Genomic DNA, 20,470 nt, shown 5'->3' with positions numbered 1-20,470 from the left:
TTGGCAGATGCCCTGGGGTTTACAAAAGTGGGTTCTGAATGCTGAATAGGAGTTTGCCAGGGGACCATGATGACCCAAGTAGAAGTGTTGCATTGGGAGATGGTAAGAACCAAGGATGACTGCTCTTCTCTGCCTGCCTGATTCCTTCACCACCCACTCCCTCCACAGCGAGCATCCCAAAGGGCTTCTGAATCCCGCTGAGTGCAAGAGACATAACCAGTGCAGCAGAGCAGGTTGATGCAGTAAAGATGGCTGAAGGAGTCCAGCAGCGGCTGGCCTGGACCTTGGAGTTTATGAGCAAGGAGCAGCTGAGGGAGTTCCTGCTGAGGCTGCCTGATAAGGACCTCTGCCAGCACTCTCCTGGGGCGACCCCAGCTCAACCAGAGGAGGTGGGTGGCATGGAGGTGGCCTCATGCCTTGTGGCTCAATACGGGGAGCAGCAGGCCTGGGACCTGGCCCAGCAGACCTGGGAGCAGATGGGCCTGAGCGAGCTGTGTACCACAGCCAGGAAAGAGGCAGCTTTACAGTCAGGTGAGTAGACAAAACTCCCTCTGCCTGCGGTTCATCTCCTTCCCTCCCACACCCTGCTGAGCCTCCCACCAAACCTGACCCTGGGCAGTGACTGGGAGCTGCCTTGTCCAAGGGGGATCCAGACTCAGACTAGACTGCAGCTAAGAGGCTTGTGGGGGAAGAATGCCAAGTGCATTCCCAGCACCCCATGGGTCCTCACGGCCCCAGGGAGGGAGCACTCAGAGGGCCAGAGAGACTAGAACAGCGGTTCTCAACCTGTGGGTCACGACCCCTTTGGCAGTTGAACAACCCTTTCACAGGGGTCCCTAAGACCAAACTGGGTATCAGATATTTACATTGTGATTCATAACAGTAGCAACATTACAGTTATGAAGTAGCAACAAAAATAATTTTATGTTTGGGTCACAACATATGAAACTGTATTTAAGGGCCAGAGGTTGAGAACCACTGGTCTAGAGGCTGACTCTCAGAGGCACCAGCAGGAGGATGTGTTTCACACCCACCTCCCAAGAGGCCACTTGCCTGGTTTGTGCTATAAGCACAGAAGGGAGTTGGCAAGAAGCAAGTTCCAGTCCTGGCACCACCACGTTGGGCAAGTCGCCTCACCGCTCTCTGCATCTTCTCTCCATCTGTAAAATGAGAGGGTAGGAGCCTGCCCCCTGGACTGTAGGAAGGTAAAGAGGTAATTCATGTTAGACACCTACCAGAGTCCGCTTCCTAGTCAGTGCTCAATGAACTGTTATGTTGCTACTGTTGCTGCCCCTGGGGATGTTATTACTACTAACAGCTGTGGGTGGCAGAGGCTCTCAGCCTCATGTGAGGGGACTTGAGGCACAGAGAGAAGTCATGACATATATGGGAGGCAGAGGCAGAACCAGAGATGCAAAGTTCCTGGAGCCCAGATCAGGACAGTTGCCCGGCAGTATCAGGGCACCATTCTCCAATGAGAGGGTGGGGCAGGCTGCAGTGGGCTCACTGGTTCCTCCTGATCTCGCCTAGTTAAGACTGGTCTCTTGTTTTCTGGTGCTGTTGACTATGACAGCGAGAACAGCACCAGGTGTTAGACCAGAGGGGTCAGACCGGACCGTGGTTCAGCAACCTTGATACTTGACTCCTGACTAGGGAAGAATTCAGAGCCAAGACTCAAACTGTAAGGAACTTTTACTTAGAAAATTGCAGAGGTATCAGAAATGGATGGCAGAACAAAGGGGTTCAGAAAACAACTTACAGAAGCAAAAGAAGGGCCCTTGGAGCTTGGGAGTGAGGAAGGTAAAGGTAATGGTAATGGGGGATGGGAGGGAAGGGGTGCGGAAAGGCATGGGCATGCTCCCAGGAGGGAGAGTACACTGGGTCCTCCATCCTAAAAGCTTTTAAGAATGGAGATCTTGCCGAAACCACATGCTGGTCTTCCTCTTGGTATTGCAAAGGTTCATTTTATTCTTCAGGTTCTTCATGAGGGAGCCCTTCTTCGGGCCACCCTTCCTCTCCATGTAGATGGACAGCACCATGGCCTGTCCTGTTGGCCAATTACTCACCGGCCACCACATCTTAGAGTCATTCAGCAGCCACATGTGCTGATTCATTTTAATGTTAATTAAGTTTCCGGTCCAATTGGGCAATTTAGCCCCCCCCCCACACACACACACACACACTTGACTATAACAGTGACTTCTTCTGTCATTTTTCATGGAGTCCTTCTTGGGGCTCAGTTAGGAGGGATGACTGACAAAACACAACTCCACAAAAGGTGAATTTTTTAACTGATTACACCTCTGAAGTTACAAAGCTGCAGGTGTTCCCCAAATTCTCAAATCCCACTCATATCTCAGCAGAGAACTGTGAGCTGGGAAATCACTTGTAAAAAGGAGCATACAAACTCTGAACCGTTTGCAGTGACAGGGGCCAACTCCACACATGTTCTCACGTGGTCCCTTAAGCTGTTACAAAGCTAAAAGTTAAAGTCAGATGCCTGATCATCAGCCAATGACCCACTGCATACCCCAAAGACTTTCCAAGGTCATCATACTGTCCTGCATCAGTGCCTCCATGCCCCCCTTCACCAGCTCCCAGGATTTGCTTAAGTCTGACAACCCCAAGCCCACCCCACTCCCACAGCCAATACTTTTGTCTTTTCATCACTCTACTAGAATTATTTACATGCCATCATTACTGTATAGCATATTCTGAATTTGACTATATATTTACCCTTACCACTGAGATATATACTTTCATATGTTTTCATGTTACCAATTAAAATTCTTTATTTCAGCTTAGAGAACTCCTTTCTGCATTTCTTGTGAGTCCATTCTACTGGTAATGAACTCTCTCCGCATTTGTTTATCTAGGAATACTTTTATAGCTCTTTCATTTCTGAACTTTTGCTTATTCTTAGCTGACAGTTTTTTTTTTTCTCTCAGCACTTGGAATATACCATCTACTCCCTCCTGAATGGCAACGTTTCTGCTGAAATTTGTTCATAGCTTGTGGGAGTCCCCTTGTATAAGATCAGTCATTCTCTTGCTCCTTTCATATTCTCTTTGTCTTTCATTTTTGACAATTTCTTTATAATGTAATAAATGAAGTCCTTTTAAAGTTGAATCTCTACCAGGACCTAAGAGTTTCATGTACCTGGATGTACATCTCTTCATATACCTTGAATTTTATATAATTTTCATGTCATTAAATATTATTATTCTTTGACTTTTTCAACCATTTAAAAATGTAACAACCATTCTTAGGTCACAGGTTGTACAACAGGTGGACACTCAGATTTGGCCAGAGTTTGCCAACCCTTGGTCAAAAGCATAATACTAAAATGTATCTTGTTAGACGTATTGGTGGTAAGGGTAGAATTTTGAAAGTTCTACTAAACCAAGAGAACTTAGATATGTGGAATGCTAGCAGGTCCATTAAAACCAGGATATTTTGGAGAACATGGCACCAAAAAGTCCTAAGTCCTCTCTTGGCACCTCAGGCAGACATAGGATTCAGAGTGGGGTGGGCCATAACCATGACGCAGAGTGGCCATATTGATGCATTAGAAGATCTGCACTTTGCCAGAAATGTTCTCATGAGAGACAATAATAGTGGATCTTCAGATCATGATTCCAGAGAAGGGAGTGGGCCCCTAATACCCTATTCTCACCAAGCTACAGGTGAAAATTGGCCCACGTACTCTGGAGGTCCAGCAGGTTTCCCAAGATGAACTGGGCTTCAGGACCCCAGGTGGGTCACTTGCATCATCTCAAACATTCATCTACGAAGAGAGGTGAGAGTCACTCAAAATATTCTGAAGGGAAGAAGGGAAAAGGTTGTAGCAATAATTTGACTTGGAATCTGACAAAGATATGACCTTGAGGTTCCTCCCAGGGGCACAGTCCCTGACATGTGCTCAGCTCCTCACAGTTCACAAACCACTTTCTCCTCTGTCCAGGTGGTTTCCCCCAGAAGCAGACCCTGACATTACATTGGAGAGCAGGTGGCTTATTCAGGAACTGGTTCCCTGGAAGCACCATTAGGAGAGAGACGTTGGAAGGGAAGGGTGTAAACCAATGAAACCTGTATTCTGGGGCAACTGAGGTTCAATGAACTAGGGATCTTCAGGAGACAGTGTTATCTTTCCTGGGGTCAGGGTACTGCCATCTATCACTGGTTGAGAGCTCCCTCTGGAGCTTTAGTTCCCCAGGGCTTCTGGCCTGTCACACCCAATGCCTGAGAGAGAGTCCTCAGACAGAAAACCACAGGTGCGAGTAGAAGATTATCCTTGCCATGTGGTTAAATGGGTGGGTGCAGAGCAGGAACTCTCAGGAACCCAATCCTATCCGCTTCATCATCCATTATATCCTTCAATCGACCATAACTACTTACAATTTATAAATGAAAAAACTGACGCTCATTGGGGCTAATAGCTCAGGTCATGGAATTAATGAGAGCAGACAGTTGTGTCTGTTTGTTCACTCTTTATTCCCAGCCTCTAGGTAAGTGCCTCATGGTGTAAGCCCTAGATATTTGCAGAATGAAGAAATATCACCCTATGAGAATGATTTGGTCAAGTCAAAACTTAAGCTGGGATCTTCTCCTCAAGACCCTGTTTTCTCCAGTGGCCTGGCAAGAATGTACCATATCAGCAGCCAGCACATTGTGTAGCTTCAAGTGGGTTCAGAAAACAATTGTGGAATAAGTGGAGAAACAATTGAACAAATGTTCCGTCTTTCTCTCCTTTCTGTAGGAATCAAAGAAAAATACCAGAACCAAAGGCAAGAGAGTTCCTGCCCCACACAGTCATGGAGAAATGAGTATTTGCACCAAAAATTCACACAACTGCTACTTCTACACAGATCTCAACCCAGAGGCTATGACTTCCTGCTCAGGAGAAGATGGAGTCATGAGGTGGTAGGTGAACAAAGACATTTGATGGAGATCAGAGACTTATTTGGCCCAGGCCTGAGTACCCAGAAGGAGCCTCCCACTGTCGTGGTGCATGGAGTTGCTGGAATCGGGAAGTCAACCCTGGCCAGGCAGGTGAGGAGAGCCTGGGAGGAAGGCAGGCTGTTCAAAGACCTCTTCAAGCATGTCTTCTACTTCAACTGCAGAGACTTGGTCCAGTCAGAGACCATGAGTCTCGCTGAGCTCATCACAAAAGACTGGGCTGCTCCTGATGCTCCCATTGAGCAGATTCTGTTTCAGCCAGAGCAGCTGCTCTTCATTCTTGATAACTTAGATGAACCAAAATGGGACTTGAAGGGGCAGAGTTCTGAGCTCTGTCCACACTGGAGCCAGCAGCAGCAGGTGCACACACTGCTGGGCAGTTTGCTGAACAAAACCTTACTTCCCACGGCTTCCCTGCTGATCACAGCTCGGATCACAGCTCTGAGAAAACTCATTCCTTCTTTAAAGCATCCTCGCTGGGTGGAGGTCCTGGGATTCTCTGAGTCGGCCAGGAAGGAGTATTTCTTCCAATATTTCACAGATGAGAGCCAAGCAATTAGAGCCTTTATCTCAGTTGAATACAACCCAGCTCTCTTCACCATGTGTCTCATGCCCTTGGTGTCCTGGCTGGTCTGCACTTGCCTGAAGCAGCAGATGGAGCAGGAGCAACCACTCTCACTGACCTCCCAGACGACCACAGCCCTCTGTCTGCACTACTTTTTCCATGTTCTCCAGGCTCAGTCCCTCGGGACTAAGTTTAGAGGCTTCTGCTCTCTGGCTGCTGAAGGCACCTGTCAAGGAAAGACTCTGTTCAGCCCAGAGGACTTTAGAAAACACGGGTTAGATGGGGCCAACATCTCCACTCTCTTAAACATGGGTGTTCTTCGAGAGCACCCCACCGCTCAGAGCTACAGCTTCATTCACCGGTGCTTCCAGGAATTCTTTGCAGCAATGTCCTATGCTTTAGGCGATGGAGAGTTGAAAAGTAGTCGCTTTAAAAACATCAAAATTATAACAGACTTGACAGATGTATATGACAGGCATGACCTGTTTGGGGAACCAACCACATGTTTCCTATTTGGCCTTTTGAGTGATCAGGGGATGAGAGAGATGAAGAGCATCTTCAAATGCAGCCTGTCTCGGGAGAAGCATCGCTCTCTGCTGCTCTTGGCCAAGAGGGAGGTCCTTTTGAAGCGTCTGAAGCTAGACTTATATTCTTGGCATTTGCTGCACTGTTTTTATGAGATTCAGGATAAAAACTTTATGAAAAATATTTTCACTTGCGATGAAATGAGGATATGTGTCCAAACTGACATGGAGCTCCTGCTGTTCACTTTCTTCTTTAAATTCTGCCACCGCATTGAAAGGCTTCAACTGAATGAGGGTGGACAGCACAGACAAGCAGGAAGGACTTCCGGTGCATTTCTGTAAGTGCTTCCCCTCTCTCCTCTCTCCAGCTCCTCTGTTGGTGTCACTGTCCTGACCACTGGGGGCACTCTCACTAAGCCAGGCCCCAGGGGCTAAAGGATTGATGTGACCAGTGACTTCTAACAACAAAATCTGACCCCCATTCTCTGTCCACCTAGGGTCCTCTGCAGCAGTATGTGACCACGTGACCTTCCCTCCCTGCTTCTGGGCAGCCTGCTGTGGCCCTGCCTTGCGCTGCTGCTTCTCTTCCTGTCTCTGTCACAATGGCCACCTTCTCTCCTGGGTGCACTTCCACCCACATGCTGACGTCAGCTGCCCTCCACCCAGCCCACCTGCCTCTGATTCTCCCTCACACATGCTTTTTTCATGCAACAGCTCACTCAGCTGCTTCAGGCACCCCTTTGATGGCTGTTGACTATGACATTGGTCCTAGGTTCTCCCCTGTCACCTCAGAATGGGTCTATCTGAAAAGGAGTCTTTCTTTTTCTCTACAAAACCAACTTCCCTCTTTGTTTCAATGATGCCCCAGGGACTCCGCTGAAACCCACCATCTGAGTATGACAGGGTAGATTTCTCAAATTACTCTCCAGCACCAGCAACACTGTTGACTTCCACATCCGGGTTCCCCACCTCAGTGGCAGCTTTGATCCTTTAGTACTTTGAGGTGCCATCTCCCCTTTAAATGATTCACTCCATAAATGTGTATTAAGCACTGGTTTTACACCAACTCTTAAAAGATCACAGATTAGTAAAGCACAGCCCTGTCCACTACAAACTCAAATCTGGAAGAGAAGACAGATGTCCATCCAATAACTAGAACAGTGTGCAAAGTCCATGGTAAGAGAGGCGTGGGCAAGGTGGAATAGTAGTTTAAGAAGGGGGGGATCACACAAATGGACCTGATCAGTACAGAGTCTCAGATAAAGAAATGGTAGACTTGGGTATTTTATTTTCAGACTAGAGGCCCGGTGCATGAATTAGTCTACAGGTGGGGTCCCTCAGCCTGACCTGTGGGGATCGGGCTGAAACTGGCTCTCCAACATCTTCCGAGGGGTCCCGGATTGCAAGTGTGTGGTTCTTGGATGATGTACCCTGGAATCGGGCTCCCTCCTCTCTGGTTCCCAGTGTATCACCCGAGAACCGCAGCTGCCAAGTCACTGCAGCTAAGCAGCTCCTGCGTTGAGCATCTGCTCCCTGGTGGTCAGTGTGTGTCATAGCCACCAGTTAGCCATTTGCCCTCTGGTGGACAATGCGCATCATAGCTACCAGTAGGACGGTCAAACCCTCTGGCAGTCGCTTAGGCATATATATCGCTTAGGCATATATATATATATATATATATATATATATATATATATATATATATGAAGCCTGGTACATGACATTCGTGCACTGGGGGCTGTGTGGTTCCTTCAGCCTGACCTGCACCTTCTCCAATCTGGGAGCCCTCAGGGGAGCCCTCTCCAATCCAGGAGTTTCTGTCTGTCTTTGCAATAATATGAGCGAATTGTCTGAGACCCCAACTCAGTTTGGTTTGTTGCTCACAGAATAATAGAGGCTTTTTTTTTTCTTTGCTTCATTGGTTGAGATTTCCTGGAAGTTTTAGGATATCTTCCCTTTAATTTTTCCTACACACTCTGATTTTACTTATGTCTCTCACCTTTGCTTTCTCTCCATCCCCCACTGCAACAGTAACTTGCTCCAGGCTCACTTTGCTCTAGTGTCTAGGACAGTGGTTCTCAACCTGTGGGTCGCGACCCCTTTGAGGATCGAATGACCCTTTCACAGGGGTCGCCTAAGACCATCGGAAAACACATATTGAATATATAATTACATATTGTTTTTATGATTAATCACTATGCTTTAATTATGTTCAATTTGTAACAATGAAAATACATCCTGCATATCAGATATTTACATTATGATTCATTACAGTAGCAAAATTACAGTTATGAAGTAGCAACGAAAATAATTTTATGGTTGGGGGTAGCCACAACATAAAGGGTCACGGCATTAGGAAGGTTGAGACCACTGGTTTAGGAGATCCATCTGCCACCAGAACTATGATTCCCAGCATTCCTGGTGCTTCCCGCACTCTGGGCTTTCGCTTCTGGTCCTGGGGCTGCCACCAAAACTACTATTCCCAAAATTCCTGATGCTCCCCATGCGATCTTGGTTTTCCCTTCCTGCACTGTCTCTGTCCCATGTCCTCCCACTCTGCCAAGTCCTCCAAGCCTCCAGCTCTCTCTCTCTGCTCTCCGTCTGGCGGCTTGGGGAGCCAATTTCCCCAAGCCATTCCACTCTCTGCCGGCTCTCCTGCTCTGCTCTCCACCAGGTGCCTGTGTATGCAAATTAACCTGCCATCTTTGTGGGGTTAAATTGCATACTCACTGCTGAATTGGCTGGTGAGCATAGCGGAGGGACAGTCAATTTACATGTTTCTCTTTTATTATATACGATAGATTTACAATTTTGTTTTTTTCTAATATAAAACTAATGTTCTTTGTAGAAAAATGAGGACATGTAAATAAGCAAAATTAATATCAAACCCATTTCTATCACTCACAGGTGACCATCATTATAAATTGAAGTATATAAACTCTAGTCTTATTTTTATGAACATTATAGAGCTAAACTGAGCCATGCTGCACATTTTATTTCACAGTCAGCTTCATTTCTTTATTTTATTTTAAATATATTTTTATTGATTTCAGAGAGGAAGAGGGAAGAGAGAAAGAAACATCAATGATAAGAGACAATCATTTTTTGGCTACCTCCAGCATATCCCCTACTGGGGATCAAGTCTGCAACCCCAGTATGTGCCCTTGACCGGAATCGAAACCAAGACCCTTCAGTCTTCAGGCTGATGCTCTAGGACCCTTTATTTTTATACTAGAGGCCCGGTGCACGAAATTCATGCACTGGGGGGGGGGGGGGCCTCAGCCCAGCTTGCCCCCTCTCACAGTCCGGAAGCCCTCAGGGGTTGTCCTACTGACTGCTCAGTGAGCCACAGTCTGGTCACAGAGACTTGGAGCAGGCACCCCGTGTGTGTGTGTGTGTGTGTGTGTGTGTGTGTGTGTCCCCTCTTGGGGGAGGGCCAGCATGGCCAGGCTGGGCCCTGAGTAGTACCACCGCTGCTGCCACTGTCATTAGCATCTGGGATGCAGGCATGGGTGAAAAGACTGAACCACACCCAGGCCTCTCTGAGCCTGAGTTTGTTCATCTGGGAGTTGAAGCAGGAGGGTCCAGGCCCCACACTCTAGGCCAGGGGTGGGCAAACTTTTTGACTTGAGGGCCACAATGGGTTCTTTTTTTTAAATTAAATATTTATTGTTCAGATTATTACATTTGTTCCTCTTTTCCCCCCCATAACTCCCCTCCTCCCAGTTCCCGCCCCACCCTCCACCCTCACTCCCCACCCACTGTCCTCATACATAGGTGCACGATTTTTGTCCAGTCTCTTCCCGCATCTCCTACACCCCTTTCCCCCCCCCCCCCAAGAATAGTCAGTCCATTCCCTTTCTATGTCCCTGATTCTATTATAACCACCAGTTCATTCTGTACATCAGATTATTTATTCACTTGATTCTTAGATTCACTTGTTGATTGATGCATGTTTGTTGTTCATAATTTGTATCTTTATCTTTTTCTTCTTCTTCCTCTTCTTAAAGGATACCTTTCAGCATTTTGTATAATACTGGTTTAGTGGTGATGAACTCCTTTAGCTTTTCCCTATCTGTGAAGCTCTTTATCTGGCCTTCACATCTGAATGATAGCTTTGCTGGATAAAGTAATCTTGGTTGTAGGTTCTTGCTATTCATCACTTTGAATATTTCTTGCCATTCCCTTCTGGCCTGCAAAGTTTCTGTTGAGAAATCAGCTGACAGTCGTATGGGTATTCTCTTGTAGGTAACTGATTTTCTTTCTCTTGCTGCTTTTAGGATTCTCTCTTTGTCTTTTGCTCTTGGCATTTTAATTATGATGTGTCTTGGTGTGGTCCTCTTTGGATTCCTTTTGTTTGGGGTTCTCTGCACTTCCTGGACCTGTAAGTCTATTTCTTTCACCAGGTGGGGGAAGTTTTCTGTCATTATTTCTTCAAATAGGTTTTCAATATCTTGCTGTCTCTCATCTTCTGGCACCCCTCTAATTCTGATGTTGGTACACTTGAAGCTGTCCCAGAGGCTCCTTACACTATCTTCGTATTTTTGGATTCTTTTTTCATTTTGCTTTTCTGGTTGGGTGTTTTTTGCTTCTTCGCATTTCAAATCTTTGACTTGATTCTTGCGCTCCTCTGGTCTGCTGTTGGGTGTCTGTATAATATTCTTTATTTCAGTCAGTGTATGCTTAATTTCTAGCTGGTTCTTTATCACAACATCGAGGGTCTCATTAGATTTCTTGTAGTTCTCATCAAGTTTATCGGCAGTTTCTAGAAAATTACTGAAAGACCTTAAAAGTGTGTTTTTTAGCTCTATATCCTCCATTTCTGTCATGTTTCTTTGTCTCCGCATTTTTTATGCTTTCTTAGTGCACCCCCTTGTGGTCTTTGTGCGCAGTCTTGTTGTAGTTAAGCCTTGATTGTTGTTGGCAATACTGGGGGTGATTTGCCCTCCAGGCTAACTGGCTATGAGAATCAGCTGTGTCTGCAGTGGGAGAGCTTCTGTGCTGGATCTCTAGGGCGGTGTTAATCTAGCGTTTGCCTAAGGCTATCCGGCAAATGCCTCTGTGCAGGGCTTGGGCGGGGCGGGTCCCCAGGGATCTACAGGGCTGGCAGAGCGAGCAGTTATGGCTGCTCTCAGTTTCGTCCCCAGGGGCTCTGCCTCTCAGAGTCTCATCATCTGCTGCAAACCTCCGAAAGAAAGCTGCCTTCGTGTTCCGACCAAAGCCAGACAGTCCCACTTCTCCCTTTTGAGTCTGGGTCCCTAGAGACTTGCCCGGATCTGGAGCTCAGAGTCTGAAACTCCCTCCCGATTGAAAACAACAACCGTGCCCTCCTCCACCAGCCCGCTCCACATGCACTCCGCACCTTAGTATTTCACTTCAGCACTGCTCCTCCTCTGAGTCTCAGTATGTTATTCTCTTTCCTCCTAGTTGTAGAACTTTCACTCAGCCAGCCTTCCTGTGGTTCTGGATGATGTCCGTTCCGTCTTTTAGTTGTATTTTTGAAGTGGTTGCTCAAGGCAGCAAACTCCGGCGTTAACCTATGCCGCCATCTTGGTTCCCCACAATGGGTTCTTAAACTGGACCAGAGGGCCGGAACAAAAGCATGGATGGAGTGTTTGTGTGAACTAATATAAATTCAAAGTAAACATCATTACATAAAAGGGTACGGTCTTTTTTTTTTTTTTTTTTTTTTTTTTTTTAGTTTTATTCATTTCAAACAGGCCGGATCCGGCCTGCGGGCCGTAGTTTGCCAACGGCTGTTCTAGGCCCTTCATGGAGACATCTTTTTTGCCCTCAGTTGTCTTCCCCTTTCCAGCCTGAGGACAGCAGTGTTCTTCTTGGGTTTTTTATTTTATTTTTTTTACCTTTTTTTTTTTTTAAGAAGGTAGAGATTTTTAGAAAAGACAAAATTACAGAGACAGAAAGCAGATCTGTGGTTGCCTGGGGCTGGAGTGGGGTTGACTGCAGATTGGCAAACAGCATGACGGAAGTGTTTGAAAGTGGTTTGTGTTGATGGTTGAGCTGCTATGGAAATTTATGCATCAAACAGTATGCCTGCTGTGGGTGAGATGTATGGCATGTAAGTGCCTCTTTGAGAAAGCTGTGTAAAGGCGTACATCCAAAAAGGAACCCTCTTAAAACCACAGTTGGTGAGGGATTACCACCTTCTAGGAACTTGATAGAAAGTGTTCAGTCAATGGTTGTGAACTTGAAGAAGAGTGGAGAGGGTGCTGAATTGGAAGCCTTTATGTGACCTGGGCAGGTCTAAACTCTCTCTGGGTCTGTTTTCCCCATCTGTGACATCCTGAGTTGATGCCCTTGGAGGGGTGAGAGGTTCTGGGGACGGGCTCTGTGGTGGCTGCCCTGCCCCACACTCTGTGCCTTCACCTTTGCCATGGAGCACCTCTGCCTTCCTGCCTTTGTGCGGAGAACTTCCTCCCGCCAGTCCCTGGAGCAAACACAGTCAGGAAAAATTGGAAAATCCGGATTGGCCTGGCCTCGTTTCCCCCCACCTCTGACTCCTTCCCTTGACCAGAACCAGAGAAGCAACCAGGAGACTGCCCCGGAGAAAACCCCTCAGACCAAGGGGCCCAAGCACCTCCTGGGCAGTGATACACGTGGCAGGCTAGGCTTTCCTCTCCCCTCGCAGCCCTGATAGGTGAACTGAGCAGCGTAGGCTCAGAGCAGGCGTCCCATGTGTGTGTGTGTGTGTGTGTGTGTGTGTGTGTGTGTGTGTGTGTGTGTCCACTGGGGTCCTGCCCCCAGCCATGTCTGAGGCTTGGAGCAGGTGCCCCTCTGTGTTGTTCTCAGGCTCGGGGCCACGCCCGGCCCCTCCTCCTGCACTGGTCATGACTGTTACAGAGTCTCAACCTCATTTGCATATTACTGCTTTTGTGTGTATATATATAGAGAGAGTAAGACTTTCTTCTTATGTTATGAAGTAGCCTAATATAACACTGAAAGTGAAAGGTTCCGAGTTGGGCCAAGGTTGCACAGAACGGACTCAAGGCTTAATGTAGTCAAAATGATATTTACTTAAGGTGTCTGGGTGCAGACAGGCTGAGGTTGAAAAAGAAGTCAGCCCCAAATGGGAGAGGAAGAAGGTTTTTTAGGTTATTAGGGAGAGTTGCAGGACCTGGCTTCTGCTGACACATGTATCTGGGCTATGCTGCAAGCAGCTTCTGTTGATGCATGTATCTGGTCTGTGCAAGAGTTGTGGTCTCAGAAGTTCCTATAAGATATTCGCTCAAGGGGAACATGTTTTTGCAAAGCTTAGGCATGTAGAACGAACTTAAGTTAGAGCCCTATTTCTTGATTAACCCTTTCATTCCCATCTTAAAGGGTATATATACAGGAAAAGAAGGGGGATAAGGTCGCCATTTCTCTTTGTCTGCTTCTTGCATGGGAGGGGTGTCATGGATGCCTAAGGAGTAAATTCAGATTATTTACTGGGATATAGGCCTATAGGGTCCCTTTACCTGGGTAAGGAAAACTGTCCTACTGTCTGGTTAATTACGACTTGTAATTTTGTTTGTGTAAACCAGGTAACTAATTTTAAAATGCAGGGCACAAGGAGGAGGAGGAGGAGGAGGAGAACTAGGAAGAAGGGAGGAGGAGGAGGAGGAGGAGGAGGAGGAGGAGGAGGAGGAGAGGAGGAGGGAAAGGAGGAGAAATAGTTTTAGGGGGTCCAAAAGGGGTAAAAGCCGGGTTAATTTGGGCCGAGCTGCTTGTAGGCTGGACCATATGGACTATGCTGTCCTGACTGATCTCCTTGGGCCATTGAGTATTCTATAGAATGTGTGTGTTTCCTCTCTTTGACCTGTAGAGTTTAGATAAAAAACAACAGGAGGTGTTAGCAATTTAACTAACCCCTCCCTCTTTGGCTAAAAGATAGTCTAGGCAGCGGTTGCCAACCGATGGTCCACGGATCACTGGTGGTCCATTGAGGTCTGAAAGGTTGGTGACCACTGGTCTAGGGCTAGTAGGGGGACCATTTTAGGGATATAAGAGCACTATGATGGTGAACAAAGAGATGTGTTCTGGAGAGAAATCCTGTAAATCACTCTGGAGCCAGGGGTCTGTAATGAATTCAATTTTTTTAAAAAAATATTTTTTTATTGATTTCAGAGAAGAATGGAGAGGGAGAGAGAGATAGAAACATCAATGATGAGAGGGAGTCATCGACTGGCTGCCTCCTGCACGCCCCCCACTAGGGATGGAGCTCACAACCCAGGCACGTGCCCTGACCAGGAATTGAACTGTGACCTCCTGGTTCATAGGTCGACACTCAACCACTGAGCCATGCTGGCTGGGCCTTATTTGTTTATTATGCATCTTCTACCACAGAATATAAGATCCATAGGACCGAGACCTCTTCTGTTTTGCTCACTGTTATTTCCCCCCACACAGTGCATGTTGAATAATAGGTGCTGCATAAATATGTGTTGAATGAATGAAATGCCAGCACATCTTTGAGCCTGTGAGCTGGCCCTGTCCTCTCTGCGGGGAACAGGCAGAGAGGATCCTTTGGTCACTTGGGAAGTTCATTTGAAATATGAAAATAGCTACTTTGTTTCAGAGGTCCCTGAGGCTGCTTCCTTCAGGCGAGGGACTGTCCCTGCCCTTCTCACCGAGATGTGCGGAGCAGAGCTCACAGGCATCGTAAATCATCCCTGTCATCCCGGAAGGGGCTGCTGGAAAAGATATCCTCTGTCTAGTGCTGGCCTTGCTGACAAGAATCAGAAGCTCCTGGCCTGTGGCCCCTCGGCCTCTTTCCACCAGGGAGGGCAGCCCCCTCCTTTACGGATTGTCTTCTCCCTAATGTCCAGTTCAGTTTGAACTTTGACCTTCACGGCAGGAGTGAGGAGGGAGAGATGATCTAGGATCTTCTTAGTGCTGCCCCAGCCTCTCACAACTCAGCAGAGCAGGACGGTCTCAGGTGGCTGAGTTACCCCCTGGGGATTCTGGAAATACACTCAGAACAGGTGCACGGACACGTCTCCAGGAATGTTCTGACCAGGGTCTGCCTGCTGGACTGGAGTCTGAGGACTGGGAGGGAGGAGCCGCGGCTCCCCTAAGCCACTCCGGAGGGGACAGACCCTCACCCTGCAGAAAGCATCAGAGGACATACCTATACTGTGGCCTTGGTGTCCTCCGTTCCAGGCCCTGGGTGGATGCCCAGCCTCAGACGGGGTCCCGACCTTAGAATGAATCTCAACACCCCCTCACTCTTGGGAGTCTGGTGGCATCACCTCAACTCCGAGAGGAAAGGATTCTTCCCCCAGCCGACGTCCCTGGTGCTTCTAAAGGGGCAGGCTTATTCCCAGCCCCTTCCACTCAGGCATCCACCAGATCCCATCCGTCCGTCCGTCTGTCCTCTTTACCACCTCTGGCTTCCTTCCTCCCTCCCCTGCCCCTCCCAAGATGCTACACTTGGATCCCCCCAGTGGGGACCCCGACACCATCCTTTCTCTAACCTCTCCTCATTCCTCAGTGAGATAAGTCCCCCTTAAAGCCCAGATTGCAGCTGCCACTTGGGTAAAATCCTATCTCTTCAGCTCCTGTCAGAGCCTTTCCCATGTAGCCCAAACTGCCCTCGTAATGAATTCGAAAATATCTTGCACTGTTCGGATCGGATAGTCTGCGCCGGGTGGGGGAATGTTGTCACTAACAATCTGCAGGAATGTGGAGGCCTGGGTATATAAAATTTATTAGTCATTTGGCTGGAATGGGAGAGGGGCTGTTTTTCTCTAGGAAGGCTAATGGGGGGGTAGGTTACCCTGGGGGTGAGGTTTTTGTTTTTCCCCAGTTTTGTCACTTGCTAGGCTTCTGGAGCTTTCTACCCTGCTGACTTTCTACACCTGGACCTGGCCCATTGTCCTTGCTCTGGGGGTCAGAGGGACAATGAGGCTTGAGCACAAAAGGAAGTTTTGACTGTATGTAGGGGTGGTATTTCCTGAGTACAAGTAGGGCTTGTAATCTGATGCAGACAAACTGTTTTATACATTTTAGTATTACTAAGGCAAAAGCTAGAACAATAAGAGTTATGTCAAATGGCCTAGTGGAAGGAAAGAGACATTAGTTTGGAGGGTTATAGTCTAATATACCAAAATGAGGTTTATTCTTAAATTATTTACTTTTAAGTGTCCTTGGTTTAGGAAGATAGAATTTACTAGATGGCTGTAGGCTGCTGTTTTATCTAAGTTTCCCTATTCTGTTTGTTCTGCCTTACTGGCCTGTATCATTTATATAACTTCCTTTTAACATTTTTCCTACAGACATTCTATAACTTTCATGAACCTTTTTACAACTTTCATAAACATTCTTACAACTTTAACTCACTTTCTTTTTCCTTTAAAAATGCATGTCCATGCCTTACGTTCTCTATTATAAAACCATATAATATTTAAACCTTATTTTTTCAATGATAATAAAAAAGTAAACAACCAGTATTTCTTTAATTGATATTTATGAACATTCTCACTCTTAAGAAATATACTTTTCATAAAGTATAAGACATTACATTAAGTTTCAAATTTATTTTATAGATATTTTGTAATAAAAGTTAAAATTAGGTGAACTTAAAACTTATTGAAATATTTAGATGTTTATCATTGAATCCAGCAATGCTCTAAAGCTTTTAAGTTGCAAAGACTTTGGAAAATTATGTATAAGCATATGAAGGTGGAGAAAAGGCAGGGGGAGGAGGGAGCAGGCTCAGCAGCCTTCTCCCAGGCCTCTAGCCACTTGGACTTAAAACTGCCACATTTTTCCTTCAATATAACATGCTAAGGTTTGGGTGATAGCGAGTTCAGCTTCTGATAGTAGCCAGACTGTTAAGTAAGCGTTTGTAGTTTTGCAGTAAACAAAGTTGTCTTTGGAATAGGGGGATGGGGGCTGTGAGAAAGCGCTGAGGTCAGAGTAGTTTTCAGAGCATTAAAGGGATGAGGATGCTGGCCTTGGGATCTAAAGGCTCAGTGAAGAGTCTCTTTGCCATGTCATGGTATAGAGGAGTTTTGCGATAAGACTGAAGTTGGGAACACAGAGGCGAGAGTATCTACCGAGTCTGAGAAAGGAGAGTATTTCTTGTTTAGAGGAGGAGACAGTCATGGAGGAGATAAGGTGTTTATAGTCTAAGGAATGGCATGGCTTTGTGGGATGAGAGTGAAACTGAAGTAGGTGACTGTCATTTAAGACAACTGGGCTTTATGAGGGGATGCGTGTACCACTCCTGTCAGGCAAGAAGAGTGGATAAGGGGTATTTAGTAAGATGCAGTGTAGAGGTGAGGTAGCTAATGACTGTGAGACTGATCCATCAACTGCCATAATAGGGACTGAGGAGGGGACAAGGGTCTCAGCAAATTCAGAGAGGGCAGAATAAGTGGCCCAGTGTCAATTAAAAAGGAGATCGGCTTCCCTGCCACCACAATTGTTACCAAGGCTGTCCTGGTGATGTAAGTCTGTGGGGCCCTCTCAAGACATGGGCAGCTTCAATCTTCGGTGGCCAGTCCCAGGAGGTCTGGGAGCTCCAAACCAGATCTATACGGTGGCCTTGCTGAGGTATGACCTGGAGGGGCCAGACTACAGTCTGATATCCAGTGGTCTTCCCTCCCGAACCTTGGGCAGGACCTAGGCAGTGTCTTGGGTTTGGGCAGGACTTGGTCCTGTGTACTTTCTTGTTGCATTTGAAGCAGGGCCCGGAGGAAGCTTAGCCCATGTCTTACCCTTGGTTAGAGGACTGGCACTTTATTTGGGGTTTATGAGAGTGGTGGCTAGGAGCTGTAAGGCCATCGTCTGGGCCTCAGCCTTGGCCTGATCTCGTCTTTGTTTTTGGATTTGGGTCTCCTTGTCTCTACTATTAAAAACCTTCGAGGTCATGTATAAAAGGTCTCTTTGGGAGTTTAGTTCCTTCTGGGCCTATAAGGTCAAGGTTGGTGTATTTTCTCATGGCCTGTGTAAGGCAATAGGGGAAGACTGCCAGATTTTCATGTCTTTCCTGGGTGACCTCTGCTAATCCTATCTAATAATAGACAAACATGGTAATTGACCATACCTTCGCTATGCCTCCCACTGGCTAATCAGCATGATATGCAAATTAACCACCAACAAAGATGGCAGCTACTTTGCATACTGCAGGCAGATCCTGCTGCGCCACCCCTCCTGGGGTGGGTGGCAGTGAGATCGTTAGCCACTGCCCATCCGAGCGGAGGATCTGTGCCTGTCGTGTGTGGGTTGGGGCGGGTGGGGAGGACAAGATGGGCAGCAGCGAGATCCCCAGCTGTCGCTCACCCCAGCCCAGGATCTGGGCCTGCCGTGTGTGGGGCAGGGCAGGCGGGGCGGGCAAGGCGGGCAGAAGCGCAATCCCAAGCTGCTGCCCGCCCCAGAGCAATATCCAGGCCTGTTGTGTGTGGAGCAGGGCGGGCGGGATGGGCGGCAATGAGATCCTGAGCTGCTGCCCGCCCCAGCCCAGGATGGGGTGGTGGGGCGGGGCAGGCAGGGAGTGCAGCAGGGCATTCCTGAGCCTCCACCCGCCCCAGCATGGGATCCAGGCCTGTTGTGTGTGGGGCAGGGTGGGCGGGGTGGGCGGGGCAGGCGGCAGCACCAAATGAGCAGCCGCACGACCCAGCTTGGGATCCGGGCCTGCCATCTGTGACCAGGAAGACAGGGCAGACACTGCGGGATTGGGCATGCCATCTGCCACAGGGGGAGTGGGCCTAAGCCAGCAGGTGGTTATCTCCCAAGAGGTCCCAGACTGTGAGAGGGCACAGGTTAGGCTGAGGGACGCCCCCACCAGTGCACAAATTTATGTGCACTGGGCTTCTAGTCTAATTTAATTAAAGACAAGCATGCAAATTGACCGTACCTTCACTGTGCCTTAAGCCACGCCCACCGGCCAATCAGAGTGACTATATACAAATTAACCAAACCAAGATGGCAGCCAGCAGCCACAGAGCTAGAGGGAGCAGGAGGCTTGGTTGCTCCAATGACGGAGGAAGCCAAGCTTCCCTCGGCTGGATCTGAGCTCCACTAAAGGCAACAAAGTTTCAATTATAGAAGGTAAATAAATCCCAGAATAAAAAAGGAAAAAAGGAGAGGCTGGGAGCTTCTGTCGCCCGGGCCTTGGCCAGCATAAAAACGGCCCTCAGCCCCTCACCCAGACTGGCCAGGCAACCCAGTGGGGACCCCCCACCCTAAAGGGGGTGTGGCCAGCCTGCAAACACCCCTCAGCCCCTCACCCAGGCTTGCCAGGCACCCCAGTGGGGACCCCTACCCTGAAGCAGGTGTGACCAGCTGCAAACAGCCATCAGCCCCTCACCCAGGCTGGCCAGGCACCCCAGTGGGGTTCCCCACCCTGAAGGGGGTGTGACCAATCTGCAAACACCCATCAACCCCTCACCCAGGCTGGCCAGGCACCCCAGCAGGACCCCCACCCTGATCCGGGACACCCTTAAGGGCAAACCAGCCAGCCCCCACACATGCACCAGGCCTCTATCCTATATAGTAAAAGGGTAATATGCAAACTGACCCTAACAGCAGAAAGACTGGGAATGACTGGTCACTATGACACACACTGACCATGAGGGGGCAGACGCTCAATGCAGGAGCTGCCCTCTGGTAGTCAGTGTGCTCCCACATGGGGGAGCTCTGCTCAGCCACAAGCCAGGCTGATGGCTGCCAGTACAGCAGTGGTGGTGGGAGCCTCTCCTGCCTCCTCAGCAGCGCTAAGGATGTCTGACTGCAGCTTAGGTCTGCTCCCTGCTGGCAAGTGGGCATCCCCCGAGGGCTGCCGGGCTGCCAGAGGGATGTCTGATTGCCAGCTTAGGCCCAATCCCCGGGGAGATGGCCTAATCCAGCCATCTCCTGAGGGGTCATCCCCTGAGGGGCCCAGACTGCGAGAGGGCACAGGCCGGGCTGAAGAACCCTCCCACCCCCCAAGTGCACAAATTTTTGTTCACCGGGTATTTAGTCCTATATAATAAAAGAGAAACATGTAAATTGACCATTCCTTCACTACGCTCACCAGCCAATCAGGGTGAATATGCAAGTTAATAAAGATGGTGGTTAGTTTGCATACACAGGCACCAGACAGAGAGCAGAAGCTGGAGAGCTGGCAGCTTGGGGGGACATGGCTCCCTCAGTCACTCCCTGCGTCGCTCCCTTGGGGGGGATGTGGCTCCCTTGGTCGCTGGGCAGAGAGCAGAGCAGGAGAGCCGGAGGCTTGGGGGTCTGTGGCTCTCTTGGTCACTCCCAGTGAGGTGAGCACCAGGAATTCTGGGAATAGCAGTTCTGATGGCAGCCCCAGGACCAGAAGCGGAAGCTCAGAGCACGGGGAGCACCAGGAATTCTGGGACATATTTCTGGAGGCAGACAGATCTCCTAGAGTCTAGACCAGGGGTGGGCAAACTTTTTGACTCAAGGGCCA

General features: G+C 48.3%; 1 protein-coding gene across 1 annotated transcript in view; it reads left to right on the top strand.

Moving 5' to 3' along the window:
• The first annotated feature begins 248 nt into the window (after window positions 1-248).
• LOC102429272 (NACHT, LRR and PYD domains-containing protein 1-like) overlaps window positions 249-20,470 on the top strand; it is an 86,856-nt gene continuing 66,634 nt past the window's right edge. Inside the window, 2 exon segments of the mRNA XM_023747809.1 lie at window positions 249-531; window positions 4,760-6,386. Of these exon segments, the coding sequence (XP_023603577.1) occupies window positions 249-531; window positions 4,760-6,386 (1,910 nt within the window).

The sequence above is a fragment of the Myotis lucifugus genome, unplaced genomic scaffold (assembly GCF_000147115.1).
Source record: "Myotis lucifugus unplaced genomic scaffold, Myoluc2.0 scaffold_991, whole genome shotgun sequence".
Classification (NCBI taxonomy): domain Eukaryota; kingdom Metazoa; phylum Chordata; class Mammalia; order Chiroptera; family Vespertilionidae; genus Myotis; species Myotis lucifugus.
Note: the sequence above shows the minus strand (reverse complement) of the source record. Positions and strands in the feature narration are given on the sequence as shown.